The sequence below is a fragment of the Sinocyclocheilus grahami genome, unplaced genomic scaffold (genome assembly GCF_001515645.1).
Source record: "Sinocyclocheilus grahami isolate Dianchi unplaced genomic scaffold, SAMN03320097.WGS_v1.1 scaffold100.1, whole genome shotgun sequence".
NCBI lineage: Eukaryota > Metazoa > Chordata > Actinopteri > Cypriniformes > Cyprinidae > Sinocyclocheilus > Sinocyclocheilus grahami.
This window is the reverse complement of record NW_015505279.1, coordinates 733,711-750,391: the sequence shown is the minus strand read 5'-3', so window position 1 is coordinate 750,391 and position 16,681 is coordinate 733,711. Positions and strand designations below refer to the sequence as shown.

Genomic DNA, 16,681 nt, shown 5'->3' with positions numbered 1-16,681 from the left:
ATATATATATATATATATATATATATATATATATAAAATATGTAAAATAATAATATTATAAATATTATTTTAACGCTGTTTGTAGAGGAAAGGCACATGAAGACGAAGGTCATCTACACAAGAGTTTAATAGAATCCAAGATGATAATCCATGAAGGCAAAGGGAACACGCAGCAAAATATCAACAATACCGGACCAGAAAGAACTGAAAGGGAGCAACTTAAATACACAGACCAATCTAAGATAATTAACACAGGTGAACAGAATGAACTAATCAAAAGGAGAGACAGAAACTAGGTCAAACTCAAAATGGGCATGAAGACAAAAACTAAATGAAAACACAACAAAAGAAGTCCATAACTGTGACAGTACTCCCCCCTTCTGGAAGGCGCAACCTCATGCCATAGCAGGATGAACAAAGAAGGGAGGGAGGGGATTTGGGAGGAGGACGAGGCGGTGGCGAAGGCCAGGAAGAGAGACAGGCAGATAACCAGAGTGGCGACGATGGAGGGAGAAGCCATGGAGGAAACAGAAGGGACCAGGGAGGAACTGACGGAGGGAGGAACCAAGGAGGAATCAGGAAGGATCATGGCAGATCAGATGGAGGGAGGAGCCAGGACGGAGACAGGAGGGACTTGGAGCAGGAGGAGGAGCCTGGTGGGACCCAGACCGCAGCCAAAAGCCAACGGTGGAGCGGATGGAGGGAGGAGCCATAGTGGAGGAAGGGCTGATGACTCCGGGGGGATGACTGACAGTGGTGGAGCAGGTGGGAGAGGAGCCCGGGGTGGAAACGGAGAGCCGTAGAGCCAGGGCGATGTGGAGGATCCGGAGGGCCAAGGCGGAGCAGATGGCTCAGGCGACCAAGGTGTAGGCGGGGATCCGGAAAACCGCGCGGTTGAGCCAGAGCGACCGAGGACCAAGGTGGAGCTGGAGGGAGGGAGGAGCCCAACGGAGGCTGTGGGATGGATCGATGAGGTGCAGTCGAGGAGTGCAGTCCTGAGGCGATGGTGGGTCAACGACTGACCAAGGCGGAGCCGGAGGGACCCTGGTGGAGCTGGTAGACTGACGGGCCATGGCGGAGAGAAGGGAGCTAGCATCCATGGTGGAGCCGCTGGGACAACTGGCCGAGGCGGAGTCTGGGACTCAGAGGCTGGAGGTGGAGACAACTGGCAGACCCGCGGCGAACCCACATCACAGATGGAGGGCTGAGGGGCTGACAGGGGACAGCGGAGGCAATGGTGAAGACTGGTGAAGAGAGGGAATTTTGAGCAGTCCGAGGGTTCGGGGATGGTGTGTGCTGCCCACATACACCAAATGGCGACACCCATGACAGGGAGTGTCACAGAAAGGGGAACGACCTCCATGGTTGTTTCAGGATATACAGGGAGTTCATAAACGGCCTCATTGGTGATAACAGGACAGGCAGATATTTCAGAAGAAGATGGAAAACTGGGGATTACTGAATAAAAGTCTATCAAATCCTCAGAGTCCTGCCTTAGCTCACCCTCAGCGGTGGAACAGTGGAAGGGGCTTTCCTTCGCGCTTTCGCTCTCCACCGTTTCATCCACCGTGTGTTGTTGCCGGCTCTTGCACCTGGTCAGACGATCAGTGAGGCTCCGGGGGGATACCCGGAAGTACTGGGCCAAACGGGAGAGGCAAGCTGAAATACAACCCTCAAAGGTGAGGGGAGCACTGCCCGAGACAGCATTTACATAGGAAGGTTCTCGTAATGCCACGTATACCTCCCGCTCGATGCCTCAGCAAGAGGGGATATCCTGGTGATCGGGAAGCCCCTCACGGCGACCCAGAAACGGTAGACCAGTCAGGGTAGCACGAAAGCGTAACCCCAGCCCGGACGTCCAGGAAATTTTTGCAGTGACGCGCCGGGGGCCTGATGATCACGAAGGCTCCCGGAAAAGCCTGTGTTATGGCCGCATGATCCAGGAAGTATGAAGCCGAAACCTGGCTTTTCTTACCGTCTGGACATATATCAACGAGTGAAATAAACACTGCAAGTCGAGCACCCGGTTTCTGAACCCAGCAGAGGGGGTGCCCATCGAAGACCTACCCTAGAAAGGGACAGAAACACACAGGTCCCGGGAAACACTGCAAAGAAACTAGCAGAACGGTTATACTCACAACCACCAGCTCATTAGATACACACATATATATATACATATATTTAGAAATGGATCGTACTCACCCACCATGGTACCAGCTCTGTCGCTCTTTCTTGCGATGGCTTTTTGGTCGCGGTGGGCTTTGACTCTCCGTCTGCGGTGGGCTCTGACTGACGCTCCGCGCAGTGAGGCAATGGTTGGCTGGGCCCTGGGTCTGGAGTGGGGCCGGCGAGACCGATGGTGAATGGCGAGTCATTGCTCACCAGCACCCACTCCACGGAGGCGGCGAAATCCCCTCGAGGACCATCTTCGGACAACTGCGCTCTGCACGCGGTGTTGATCCTCGTGATGTAAAACAAGCAGCGTCGTCCGGGTAGCTGGTATCATTGGAAATGTACAGGAATCATCTGGTGTGGTCCTCGAGGGCAAGTTCCCCCTGCTCCAGCAGGAGTAAGAGGAATTTGGGGCGATCCATATGAAATCCAAAAGAAACACTTAATAAACGGGGATACAAATGCCTCTAAACTTCTTTTTTGTGGTCCGGTTTTGCTCACGCATCGTGTAGAGGAAAGGCACACAAAGACAAAGGTCATCTACACAAGAGTTTAATAGAATCCAAGAAGATGATAATCCATGAAGGCAAAGGGAACACACAGAAAAACAACATCAACAATACTGAACCAGTAAGAACTGAAGGGGAGCAACTTAAATACACAGACCAAACAAAGATAATTAACTAACACAGATGAACAGAATGAACTAATCAAAAGGAGAGACAGAAACTAGGTCAAACTCAAAATGGGCATGAAGACAAAAACTAGATGAAAACACAACAAGAGAAGTCCATAACTGTGACAATTATATTATAAATATGAATTAATATGTATAATAAATATTATTACAATTATAAAATATAATTACGTTGTTCTGTTTAATATATTTTAAAATATAATTTATTATTTTCAGGATTCTTTGACAAATAGAAAGTTCAAAAGAAAAACAAATTGGAAATAGAAACCTTTTTTTATATAAATATATTTACTGTCACTTTTGATCAATGTAGTGCATCCTTGCTAAATAAAAGTATTAATTTAAAATTAAAATAAAAAAATTAAATACTGATCCTGAACTTGAACAATATTGAATATATATTGATTTCAGTATATGTGTATATGAAAAAAACGCATACTAAAATAACCCATGTATTAATGAGTATTAACATTCATTAACGTGACAAGGTTCAAATACATTATGTTAAAGGGATAGTTCACCCAAAAATGAAAATGTGATGTTTATCTGCTTACCCCCAGGGCATCCAAGATGTAGGTGACTTGGTGACTGACAAAGATTTTTAACTCAAACCGTTGCAGTTTGTCAGTCATATAATGTAAGTGAATGGGAATCACGACTTTGAGAGTCAAAAAAACATACACAAACAAAACCAAATTAAATGCTGCGGCTCGTGACGATACATTGATGTGTAAAGACACAAAACGATTGGTCTGTGCAAGAAACTGAACAGTATTTAAATCGTTTTTTACCTCTGATTTACTGCAATGTCCTAACTGTCCTGAGCGCGTTCGCGTCTTCTTCTTCAGCCGGCGCATGACGCGTCTTCTTCATCTTCTTGCTTTACGGCAGATCGCAGACTTATAAGTAGGGCTGTCGCGATTCGGCGATTCTATTCGACTATTCGATTTTTAAAAATCCTCGACTTCATTTTGCCTGCGTCGGCTAACCGGCAAAATAACGGAAGTGGCGCATTTCACTGACGAGAATCCATAGAACACTTTATTAGACTGTTTTCCAAGGCTGCATGATATATTAAACCCATTTAAAAATCATAATTAAGCATGACTGTGAATTCACAAACGCTACGATTTAATTAAATAATTATATGCGATGCAGTTATAGGCATGTAGGTTAAGTACGTGCGTCTCACAGCGGCTCCGTTCACAGTAAATGCTGTTCCACAGGAACTGTTATCGTTTACATGTGTGAAGCGGCTCAAACTCCATCTGTGCGTGTTGTTGTGAGTTTGGGTTTATTATAACGTTCATCTGGGAACGTGCGGCATTTCATCAGATTTGTAAGGTAAATCATTTATAAATCCACGCAAACACAGGAGAATACATCATTATCTCGCGGTTTCTAAATAAAAGCTAAAACCCTCACTCTGAGTTTACACGTTTTGATGTCAACATATTCATTAAATGAAAGTGGCTATAGCATTTCTGTCGTAAAGAAATGGCCAAATATTAAAGATTAAGTGGACATTTGAATTAAATGATGCTTGGTCAATATTAAACAAGTATTAGATCGCACAGTAATGTGTAAAAACAATCGTCAGGCCATTGGCCTTTGTTGTAATGCGTACTGTACATTAACTCTATTCACTGATCTATAATAGAAATTAGATTATATTATTGTATAATTATATATAGATCAGTGTCTCTATTACATTATAATACAGTATTAACACAGGAGAATACATCATTATCTCGCGGTTTCTAAATAAAAGCTAAAACCCTCACTCTGAGTTTACACGTTTTGATGTCAACATATTCATTAAATGAAAGTGGCTATAGCATTTCTGTCGTAAAGAAATGGCCAAATATTAAAGATTAAGTGGACATTTGAATTAAATGATGCTTGGTCAATATTAAACACGTATTAGATCGCACAGTAATGTGTAAAAACAATCGTCAGGCCATTGGCGCCCCCTGCAGGCCTTTGTTGTAATGCGTACTGTACATTAACTCTATTCACTGATCTATAATAGAAATTAGATTATATTATTGTATAATTATATATAGATCAGTGTCTCTATTACATTATAATACAGTATTTTAACAGTTTTGTTTAATAAAACCATATGATTTCTTGCTTTTGATACTTTATTTGAACTAATTATTATTGCCTTATTGCTATTATATATGTATTTTAAGTAAATTTAAAGGCTATTGTTCACTTAGCCTACATCGATTTTTATTACCACAAAAATGTATTATTAATTATAATATTTTATTATTAGTAGACCAGAACACGTGGGCATGTTGTCATTCTTACACTATAATACTGAACTTTGATTTCAGTGATTTGGACCATGAGATGGACACTGGCTTCTTGCACTCAATGTTGCACTTTACTTTTGCTTTAAAAAAGGATTTCATAGAAATTTGGTTTTCATTTGGAGTTTCGTTTCTGAAGTCCTCTGTTAATTTTTTTTCATCATGCTGGAGATGTCTGTTTAAATCTGTTGTTCACACAAGAGTACTTTTAATACTTAACATTTTTATTAATAATAACTTTTAATAATACAATTTTAATACTTGATTCGATCTGTCCATCTGTCTGTAGAATTTGATGTCAGTTATTGATGTTAATTGAAATGTTGAGGAACCTCAACTGTGTGCTCTCTTATTATCATCCTATTTTCTGCAACATATTTCTTAAAGAAAAAAAATATATATATTCAAGAAAGGGAAAAAAACAATAAATACAGTAATATTTCTTAATAACTTGCTATTGTAGAACACTGGAAACATGACTAAATTAGATCCTTTCAAACCCAAATTTGGTGAAATGTTTTATCCTTTGTGGAAAAGAAGTGTGCTTAATTGTGTTGAATGTGCTCTTTTAATGTACCTATCATATTTTAAAAGTACATTAAAAAATACTTGCAAATATAAAATTAATGAAAACATGTCTTTAAGTTCACTATAGTGGCCTTTTATTTCATTAAATACACTATAGGTGCACTTTTTATATTGTACTTTGTAATAACGTCAAAAACGTTTTAAAGTACATTTTAAATCATTATGTTTTAATGATCTAGTCACAAATCAAGCCTCTGTGGCTCCCTCCGATCACCACCAGAGGGCTCCATCACCTGAGTACTGACCATTCTCCGGACTTCAATTCCCACAACGCTGTGCGTGGGACTGATTACCTGCACACCTGCACCTCATTCCCGGGACTATTTAAGCAGCTCTCAATCTCTCACTCATTGTGGAGTCTTGTTTTTCTGTGGCTGACATTTCAATTTATGGCAATCCTTCCGTCTCCCCTCGTCTGACACGAGCACGCCGCCTCCTAATCCTTTACTGACTACTTCCACATCAACCTCCGCCACGGCCAGTCCTCGCTTGGCTTTTCCTGAGAAATTCGATGGGTCTCCTAAGTGCAGAGTCCATTCGTCTATTCCTCGTTCAGTCACCTCAGAACCCCGTGATTCTTGGACTTCCCTGGCTACAAATGCATGATCCACAAATTTCATGGACTGAGAAACAGATAACCCTGTGTGTCCGACTGCTGTCTCCAACAGTGTGTTCAAACTATTCCCCAAAAACTGTGCACGTAGGCGCTGTACTATTGGAAACCTCTTCCATTCCCAGTCTCCCACCAGAATATAACGACCTGGCCGAGGCTTTCAGTAAGATTAAGGCTTCTCAACTTCCACCTCATTGCTCTAGTGACTGCGCCATTGATCTCCTACCCAGCACAACACCTCCTAAAGGCAGAGTCTTTCCATTATCACAACTGGAATCAGAGTCCATGCAATCTTACATTGAAGAGAAACTGGCTAATGGTTTCATCCGACCTTGTACCTCTCCGGCTTCTGCCGGGTTTTTCTTCATAAGCAAGAATGATGGGGGACTATGTCCTTGCATCGAGTTCCATTACCTATTTTCTCTAATTCCAGCAGCCCTTGAACAGTTCAGCACTGCCAAGTATTTCACCAAGCTCAACCTCCGCAGTGGATACAATCTCATTCGAATCCGTGAGGGTGACAAATGGAAAATGGCATTCTCCACCACATCAAGGCACTATGGATACTTGGTTATGCCGTTCGGGCTGGTCAGTAGTCCTTCAGTCTTCCAAGCCTTCATCAACGACTTGTTCCGAGACATGCTAAATCGATGGGTCATAGTTTATATTGCTTTATATTCCTTTGATGCTCATGTCCAACATGTAAGATCTGTACTGCAACGTCTGATATCACATCAATTGTACGCCAAAGCAAAGTGTGAATTTCATCAGCCTGCTGTCTCATTCCTCAGCTACATCATCAGCTCAGAGGGAGTCGCTGTGGATTCAGGCAGTACTGAAGTGGACTCAGCCCTCCTCAATCAAGGAACTACAGGGGTTCGCTAAATTCTACAGACGCATTATCAATAATTTCAGCACTATTGCAGCAAGGGTGGGGGGGGCACACAACACTTCTCCTGGTCTCCGGCAGCCTTAAAGGCCTTTCAACATCTGAAGGAACGATTCATTCATTCAACGGGTTATTCAATGGGTCCACTCTACCCCCAACTCCGGCCATCCCGGTATCGCCGACACCATCCAATTTCTTTCCAGTTGCTTCTGGTGGCCCACTTTACAATCAGATACTATCACCTTCATTCATGACTGCCCTACCTGTAATATCTCTAAATCTTCCCGACAACTAACTGCTGGACTGCTACAACCATTACCGGTCCCACAACGCCCTTGATCACACATTGCCATAGATTTCGTCACTGACCTTCCTAATTCCATGGGTCACATTACCATTACCATTTCACGGGTGATTGAACTCTACCTATTAGTTTTTGAGTACTTATTAATAAAGCTGCACAGGGATCCCAACTCTGACTCGTTGTTACTTATCTGTTGTCATGCTTTAAAGAAGTGCACATTTTAAACTGTTGAGTAATATACTAAAGCACATGTAAAAGACTTTATTAGAATTATAGTGTTATTCAGTATTACGTTCAGAGTTTATATTTATATTAAATGTAGTAAAATGCATCTTTATTTGAAATGTGTAATTACAAATATACTTAAATACATGACATACAATTTTCAATAGAAATGACATAAAAGTAGATTTTAATTTACTATAAATGCTCGTCTGTATTCAGTTCTACACTCATTACACTTAGTATCCATATTTCAAAGACAATAGAATTAAATATCAAATTACAAATAAAATGTACTTAAGTCTTACTCAAGTGGGTCAAAAATGTACAGTATTTAATAAACATTTAAACAATAATACATTTTCATTTAAATTGAATTAACATGTAATTAAGTGTCCAAAAATGTTACATTCAGTTCACACTTCAGTATATTCTTTTAAATTGTTATTTCTGTAATAAGCACTCTTTTTCAAGTCTTTTTAAGTCTATTATCTTGAACATTGCGAAGTTAGCGTTTTTATATTAATGAAGGCATGTATGATGAAGGTATAAAAATGCATTGCGTATAGTATGAAAGACTACCGGTGAACTGTATACTATAAGAGGTGGTACCTGTGATAGTATTTGAAATGTTTTAAGTGTGTGTATATCATAAGCTATGTGTGTGACCTTATTTACGGACGGCACTTCAAACTCTTCCTCTGGTACTGCTTTTCTTATTTGTGCTCAGATGAGTCCATCATTCTGGGCTGCAACTCTAAGGCTAAACTAGATTTTAGGTGGCTATGGCAAGAAATTTCATTGGATGTTTAGGCACTAAAGAGAAAAACCTTGAGAGGAAGCAGACTCAGCTGGGGGATGAGGTTTATGGTGTTTTTCATGTGTGTATGATGTGTACCGTTACTCAAAGCTCATGTTAGTGATGTCTCTTATAGCTTTTACATCACTGAGCAAATGTGTGTGTGTGTGTGTGTGTGTGTATGTGTGTGTGTGTTCGTGCGTGTCTGCATATATTATTCATATATGACCAACTCTTTTACCCATAAGAAATCTTTTTCACAAGCCATTTACCTCCACGTTCTGAAATGAAATGGGATATCCAACCAAAAAATAGGACAGGACTTGATTTTATCCATTAGGAGTTGATTGGATCATAAGAAATGTTTCTGTATAGCAAGTGATTAGCAGAGAAGGGCTGAAAAAGTAACATTTGTGAAGCAAGAAAAAAAGGAAAGCTTTGCTGAAAGACTGTGAAGACAAACATTTTTTGGAATAACTGATTTGGAATTACTGATGAAGCTTGCACGAAAAGACCAGGAGTACGTACCTAGTAATTGGGGTCAAATTTAGTTTCATGTTAACATTATTTTATTTACAGTATGTATTTTAAGTGATTTATTAATTTCTTGGTTTCTTTTCAGTGTTTCTGTGCCACGTCTCATATGTGACTGGAGTGTTTGTATCTTTCAGAATTATCGTCAGTGTATGGCTGGTCTGCTGGTCCCTCCCTATGGTGTTATGGAGAGCGGCCCAAATGCTGACAGTAAGTACAAATACTTGGCTTTGTTCACCCAACAATGATAATTCTGCTGTCATTTTTTGTTCCACACATGTGCGACTTTCATTCTTCTGTGGAGCACAGAAGATACGTTTTGCCGAATTTCCGAACTCTTTTTCCCCCCCATAAAACTAAAGCATATTGTGATGAAGATCTGTAAAGATTCAAGCAAAAATCAGATTGAAAGTATCATATACAGTAACGTATGTGCTCGTTAAATTTCCTCTGAAGTCATACAATAGCTTTTTGTGAGAACAATACCAGAACATACACCAAAAGTTTGGTGTCGGTAAGATTTTCTCATGTTTTCATGTCTCTTGTTCTCACCAAAGCTGCATTTATTTATTATCAAAAAATACAGAAAAAAATGGTAATATTGTGAAATATTATTCCAATTTAAATAACTGTTTTGTATTTGAATATATCTTAAAATATAATTTATTCCTGTCTTCAAAGCTGCATTATCAGCATCATTACTCCAGTCTTCAGACTCACATGATCCTTCAGAAATTATAATAATATGCTGATTTGCTGCTCAAGAAACATTTCTGATCACTATCAATGTTGAAAATAGTTGTGCTGCTTAAGATTTTTGTGGATACATTTTTTTTTCAGGATTCTTTGATGAAAAAGAACAGCATTTATTTGAAATAGAAATCTTTTGCAACATTATACGTGTCTTTACAGTCACATTAATCAATTTAATGCATGTTTTGCTTAATAAAACGATCAATTTATTTAAAATAAAAAACTTACTGACCCTGAAGTTTTGACCAGTAGTGTAGTGTATGTCTTTCATTCCCCTCTGCTGTAACTCTTATTCTTCGTTTGTGCTTCTGCATAATCAAGCTTGGCACATTGCATCCGCTCTTGATAAGAAGATAATTTTTTGCTGATAAGGTGCTGTATAAAATCATTTTAAGTGAACTAGCATGTTTTAAACTTTTAAGATTGTTCTTTTTGTCTGAGATTTCTATGCTGATGTGTGTAGTTCAGTAAGTGTCGGATGTTCTCGATGTATATAAATAGTGATGTGTTGGAGTTATTGTTCCTGAAGCAGAAAGCTTTTGTAATGTGTGCAATGCTCCCCGCAGCCCCTCAGGACCCATCACTGAAGATTACACACATCCTGCAGCCCCATGAAGACACACTATATTTAATCTTCTTACTTAACTATCACTTCTGCTGAATCTGTATCGTCGATACATTTTACTCTTGCCTTGACTAAATGATGCTGCTCAATATTTATCTTTTGTATTTATCACAAAATAATTTTTTTTGTATTTGTTCACAAGGAATGCCTGACAAAGACAATCCGAACAACAGTTCTCCCGGATCATCATCCAAACACTTAAATAAGGTTTGTTTTAATCTTATGTCTCTTTCATCTCTTCAGTCAGGCCACGTTCACTCTTCTGTCCAAAATCGTGACCATCTGAGGTCAGTATCTGTCATGAAAAGTCTGTCATCCTCATTTACTCACCCTCATGTCTTTAGTGCTGTTGAGCTCCAGAAAGCACAATAAAATGACAATAAAATATCTTCAAAATATGGGAAACACTTAAAGGGATAGTTCACCCAAAAATTAAAATGTGATGTTTATCTGCTTACCCCCAGGACATCCAAGATGTAGGTGACTTTGTTTCTTCAGTAGAAAACAAATGATGATTTTTTAACTTTAACCGTTGCAGTCTATCAGTCATATAATGCATGGCAATGGTAACATGATAGACTGCAACGGTTAAAGTTAAAAATCATCATTTGTGTTCTACTGAAGAAACAAAGTCACCTACATCTTGGATGCCCTGGGGATAAGCAGATAAACATCAAATTTAAATTTTTGCATGAACTATCCCTTTAAGAGTAGGGAACACTTTTCACTCTTAGCTAGTTGCTTATTAGCATGCAAGACACTGTGCATCTATCCCTCACAGCCTTGTTTTCATTCTTGTCAAAAATTAAATATGGTGCTACACTGACCAAGGTATATATTACATTATCGCTGTGTAGGACTGTGCATGCTCAATTTGATCTGCATAAAAACTCTTTTTGGCCTTATTTTGAAGTGGTTTGAGAATAATCTAGTACTATAATAAAGTTTCTTTTTTGGCATCTACCTTTAACATCCATAGAACCTTTCCATTCCACAAACGCTTCTTTATAGTCGAAAGTTCCGTAGTTCTTCACACTAAGAGATAATGCTTCTTTTTAAGAATTAAAAAATTATTCCACACCTTTGGAACCTTTGATTTTATGAACGTACTGTTAAATCTGATACAAACTGTCTTCATGCCTGACACCAGGACGTAAAACTAATACTGAAACAACTTCAGCTTCTCTTTTGTAAATAAACAATGTCCAAAAATGTGCACAGGAAATGAATTTCTCCTAGTCTGTTCATGAGAAGTTCCTTGAGGTCCATCTTAGACGGTGCTTGACTCACCTAATGAGCAGAGAGAGTTTGATTCTTGTTATTTCTCCTGTTTGCGTCAGTTCTGATATAACTACATCCTTCCTTCCCACCATCTCCTCGACAGAACAAGAATACATTTGTTTGAAATGTAAAACCAACTGGGCAGCTCTGGCATCCTCTCTTTCTCATTTCTGTGTATGTGTTCCTGTTCCTCTGACCTCTCGGGTCTTTTCCCGTCCACTGCTCAGACAGCTAGCGTGTCTGTCATTTTTACTGCCACAAGTTCTTCCGTTTTCTTTTTTTAAAATTCTCTATAGATGCATCCAAATAGGCAGGCGATCAATATCGGCCACAGCAGAGTCTCTGCGATTTGCATAATGGTGTCGTTTTTATTCACTTAAGTGTGTTTGTGGCTTTGGTTAACAGAAGGCAGAATCCGTCTCAGGATGTACAGAATCGTTATGTAATGAAGGAAGTGTGCAAATCATGCTGTAAGATGCTGAAGAGCTCAGCTGACACGCGCAAATTGATTCGAACTTGGATGAGTTCACTGTTAATACTGCTCACAGTCTGTTCTGCGCGAGTTAAGCTCTGCATTAGAGAAGCTTGGCTGGACTGCCGACAGAATGTGTTTGTTTGGAACTGAAATAATTTTGAGATATTTTTACTTCTCCGTTTCAGTTAATGGTCTTTTTGAACTGGGAAGAAGTTCTGAGTTCTGGAAGCGTGTTTTCATTTTATATATATATACAGTATATATATATATAAGATCAAACAAAAAACAGGAAAAATGAACAAAAACAGTACAAACATTGGAAAGCCAAGCACTGAGGCGGCCGTGTGCGGCGCCATTCTTACTATTTGCTCACACTATAGTGTGATATTTTTGCTGGCAAAACTGCACCTAAGACTCATACGTCACAGAAACACATTTACAGATTGATAGAAGCAGTGTGAAGTGTGTCTAGTAATAATCACTGTGGAGTTTGATTGTGGGTCATGTGTTGCTGTAGATGTACAGTCTGGTTGAGGACGGTCATGAATAATGTAAACGGTTTGGTTAAAAATGCAGCACACTGGCCCTGGACCAGCGGCAGGAGGGAAAGCAGAGCCCCAGACGTGCCTGCTGCCCGAAGCGCTGAGAAACACTGCAGTATGACACGATCACATGCATTATTATGTAATATGAGAAGAGAGTAGCTGGACATCAGCAGAATTCTACACAAGCTGCTCGTGATGACATTTGTTCTGATATTAATGCTAGTGGGTTTGTTATGACAAATCTTCACTTTCAAAGGAGTAATCAAAGCATGTTTGCAACCAATATTTACTTGCCAAAATTGTGTGGCACGTGAAAGAAACAGTAATTAAATGAATATATTAATGATGAAATCATAAAGGTATAAAGTAAATTAATGGATGAATGAATGAATGATCAAACAAACAAATGAATGATTGATTGAATGAATGAATGAATGTGTGAAAATAGAAATTAAGGGTAAACGTGGAGATTATTTATTTGTCTTTTCCCCATGTGCAAATGTTGCTTTCCAAGTATCACAATTTTATGTCATGTTTAATTTTTTTAAATAGAGGGTGACATTTAATTATTGAATCTCCTGCACTAAACTATCATTCAAAGCTAGTGGAGTCCTGATATTGTAAATTCTTTGTAGAAAGGTCATGCCTCAGCAAATGAGATGTTATGATATTGCTCACTATGCATTTTACCTTATATATGGAGTCAGTCTGGCTGAATATTTCACAGAAAGCAGTCATTTATTATTGAAGAGTTTTACAGTTTACTCTGTCACCCAGCAGCAATATACAGTAACACTGTCTGCCAATATTTCACTGTGTTGTATAAAGGTTAACAAAAGACTAAAGAATAAACCTAAAGGTCCCGCATCCACCTCATCCCCATCCCCATCCTTTTCCATGAATGTTTTCCAGAAATCATTCATTCAGAGTCCCACCAAACTTCACCCCGAATCCATTACTCAGGTATTACAGCCATCCTGTTATCAGTCTGACAGCTGTCAGTCACAGTGTTGAGTTGTGTGACATTATACATTATGTGTTGTGTATAGAGTGATTTATGCCCGTCTCTCTCTCTCTGTTTGTCTCTCAGGTGCCATCAGAAAAGATCCTGCAGGCCGGTAAAGTGTTACGAAACACCATCCTGTTCAGAGCACCTCACATGATCAGAGACAGGAAGTACCACCTGAAAACATACAGGTAAGTGTAGTAAGTGTATAGTAAGACATAATAATAATAATAATAATTATAAATGCCATTATTATTATTATTGGATTAATTATGATGTGCTGACGCAGATTCACTCTCTGTCAGCAGGTGGCGCTTAAAGCGTTTCCTGGTTTCTGCTGTAAACAAAGCAGCGCTGCGCTTATAAACTTTAATGTGCGTTATACAGAGGCAAGAGGAAAAGAAAAAAATACCATCTAAACTTTTCAAAAGACCGTACGTTCCCCTCAGACATGCATTCATATAAACTCCTACCCCTAAATGAATCGCGATTTGTTTAGCATCTCAACCGATTTGAATCGTCACGTATTTTAATCGATTTTCAACCGGCTCGCGGTTAATCGTTACATCCCTATTTACTATATATTCAAATTGAAAACAGTTTTTTTTTATTGAAATAATATTTTACAGTATTATTGTTTTTACTGTATTTTAAATCAAATAAATGCAGTCTTGGTGAGCATAATTTTTTATGCTATTTCAAAAACAAAAAAAAAATCTTACTAAGCTCAAGGGTAGTGTACATGGTTAATCACCCATTACATGCAGGTCAGTCATTGATTAATGCAGTAAATCACAGAACAATTATTGAACTTGAAACAATATTGAACTAAATAATTAACTGAATAATGACACTATTGCCTTCTGTAGAGCTGCTTTACAGTTGAAAGTGAAGTATTTTTGTAATTGATGAATTTTACAACATTGTTATTTTCCTTTTTATTCATGTGAAGCTGCTTTGAAACAATCCGTATTGTATAAAGCGCTATATAAATACTTGTGACTTTACAGCATAACACATGAGCACAGTTTGTGGGAGCTCTTAATTGCATCTATAATGCAGATGATCATTTCTCCTTACACTCTTAGAAGAAGGGGACACAAGCTGTCTCTGGGGCGGTATCTTTCAAAGGGTACAACTACAACTGTGCATATTACTATCATAAAGGTACATATTTGTACCTTTTGAAAAGGTTCCACCCCAGTGACAGCTTTTGTCCCCTTTTTCTCAGAGAGTGTAGAATGAGCCACACAAGAGCTCAAGCGTTCACACTACAGATGTTGGTCTTCATTACCAGTTTGTTCTGTGTGTCTCCTGTTCTGTGCTTCGCTGCAGTGGACCAGGAGCTGAGTTTCCAAGATAAGTATCTGTTTTATCGCTTCCTGGACGATGAGACAGAGGACGCACCCCTCCCCACTGAGGAGGAGAAGAAAGAGAGTGATGAAGAACTACAGGACACCCTCCTGCTCCTCTCTCAGATCGGACCTGATGCCCATCTGCGAATGATCCTGAGTAAACAGTAGGTTCTCCCTCAGAAGCAGCAGCCTGTTACGTCCCCCAGAAGACTTTGGGTTATTAAGAGAAGTGCGTCTGAGTGATCTGATCTATATCTGCTACTGTTTGGCTGCTTTCCTATGAACTTTCCCACAATTCTGATCGTCTGAAAGTCTCTAAAGGCAGATTAGACTTTTATATGCATGCTGTAACTGAAAGAGAGACCTTTTAAAGGTCCTGGAGGATGTAAAGTCTGCACCAGGACAAAACATTTTAAAATGTCAGAATAAGTTTCAGAGTCATCATTGACATCAGTGTCCTCTCTGCCTGTCACTGCAGGCCTGGCCAGAGGACAGTAGATGACCTGGAGATCATTTATGAGGAGCTGCTGCATATTAAAGCCTTGTCACATCTGTCCACCACTGTAAGTACACATTATGTGAAGTTTGAGGAAATTAGTTTGGTGTAAACACATTTCAGTAAAAGAACGATTGAGGCAAATTGAAAATTCGGTAACACTTTATTTTAAGGTGTCCTTGTTACACATGTTACATGTACTTACTATTATAATAACAATTAATTATGCATAATTACATGCAAGTAAGCCTAATTCAAACCCTAACCGTATAGTAAGTACATTTAGTTAAATAATATTACTCAGTACTTAAATATATTATTACACTGTAACAAGGACAACTTAAAATAAAGTGTAACCGAAAATTCTGTGTAACATAAAGGCAGAACTTTTGCAGAATGTTCAAGCTTCTGTTTCTCATGAAATGAAAGTGAATGGGAAGCGATGCTGTTCATCTTCATAAAACGAGTCCTTACCACCCATACCCTTTTGAAAAAGAAGTGTGCTTAATTGTATTGCATGTGCTCTTGTAGTGTACTTCAAATCTTAAAACTGTACTTCCAGATAATAAATTAATGAAATAAAAGGCCACTTAAGTGTACTTAAAGTAAGTACAGTTTTATGACTTTGTTTCTTAAGTTCACTTTGTAATGATGTCAAATTTGTACTTTAAAGTACATCATGTTTTAATAGTTAAAGTACATAATGTTTAATCTTGTCATGGTTTAAAGAATATGTCTCAGGTTACTTATGTAACCATGGTTCCCTGAGTAGGGAACGAGACACTGTGTCCTCTAGGGGTCGCTATGGGGAACGCCTCGTCGTGACCCGTGTCTGAAGCATACATTGAAAAAACACCAACTCGTTGGCCTGCGACAGCCATGACGTCACTACGGGTGCGACTATAGTATAAATAGGTGCCGGGAGCTACACATCATTCACTTCTTCGTCTGAAGCTTGCGTCCGCAGCATGGCAAGAAACCTAGAGGACACAGTGTCTCGTTCCCT

The 16,681-nt window shown here is 39.2% G+C and overlaps 1 protein-coding gene across 1 annotated transcript in view; it reads left to right on the top strand.

Moving 5' to 3' along the window:
* The window catches only part of rapgef4a (Rap guanine nucleotide exchange factor 4a), a 75,628-nt gene that overhangs the window by 26,894 nt on the left and 32,053 nt on the right, over positions 1 to 16,681 (top strand). The window contains exons 5-9 of the mRNA XM_016276281.1: positions 9,277 to 9,349; positions 10,660 to 10,724; positions 13,909 to 14,015; positions 15,056 to 15,343; positions 15,658 to 15,742. Coding sequence (XP_016131767.1) covers positions 9,277 to 9,349; positions 10,660 to 10,724; positions 13,909 to 14,015; positions 15,056 to 15,343; positions 15,658 to 15,742 — 618 coding nt within the window. The remainder of the gene's footprint in view (positions 1 to 9,276; positions 9,350 to 10,659; positions 10,725 to 13,908; positions 14,016 to 15,055; positions 15,344 to 15,657; positions 15,743 to 16,681) is intronic.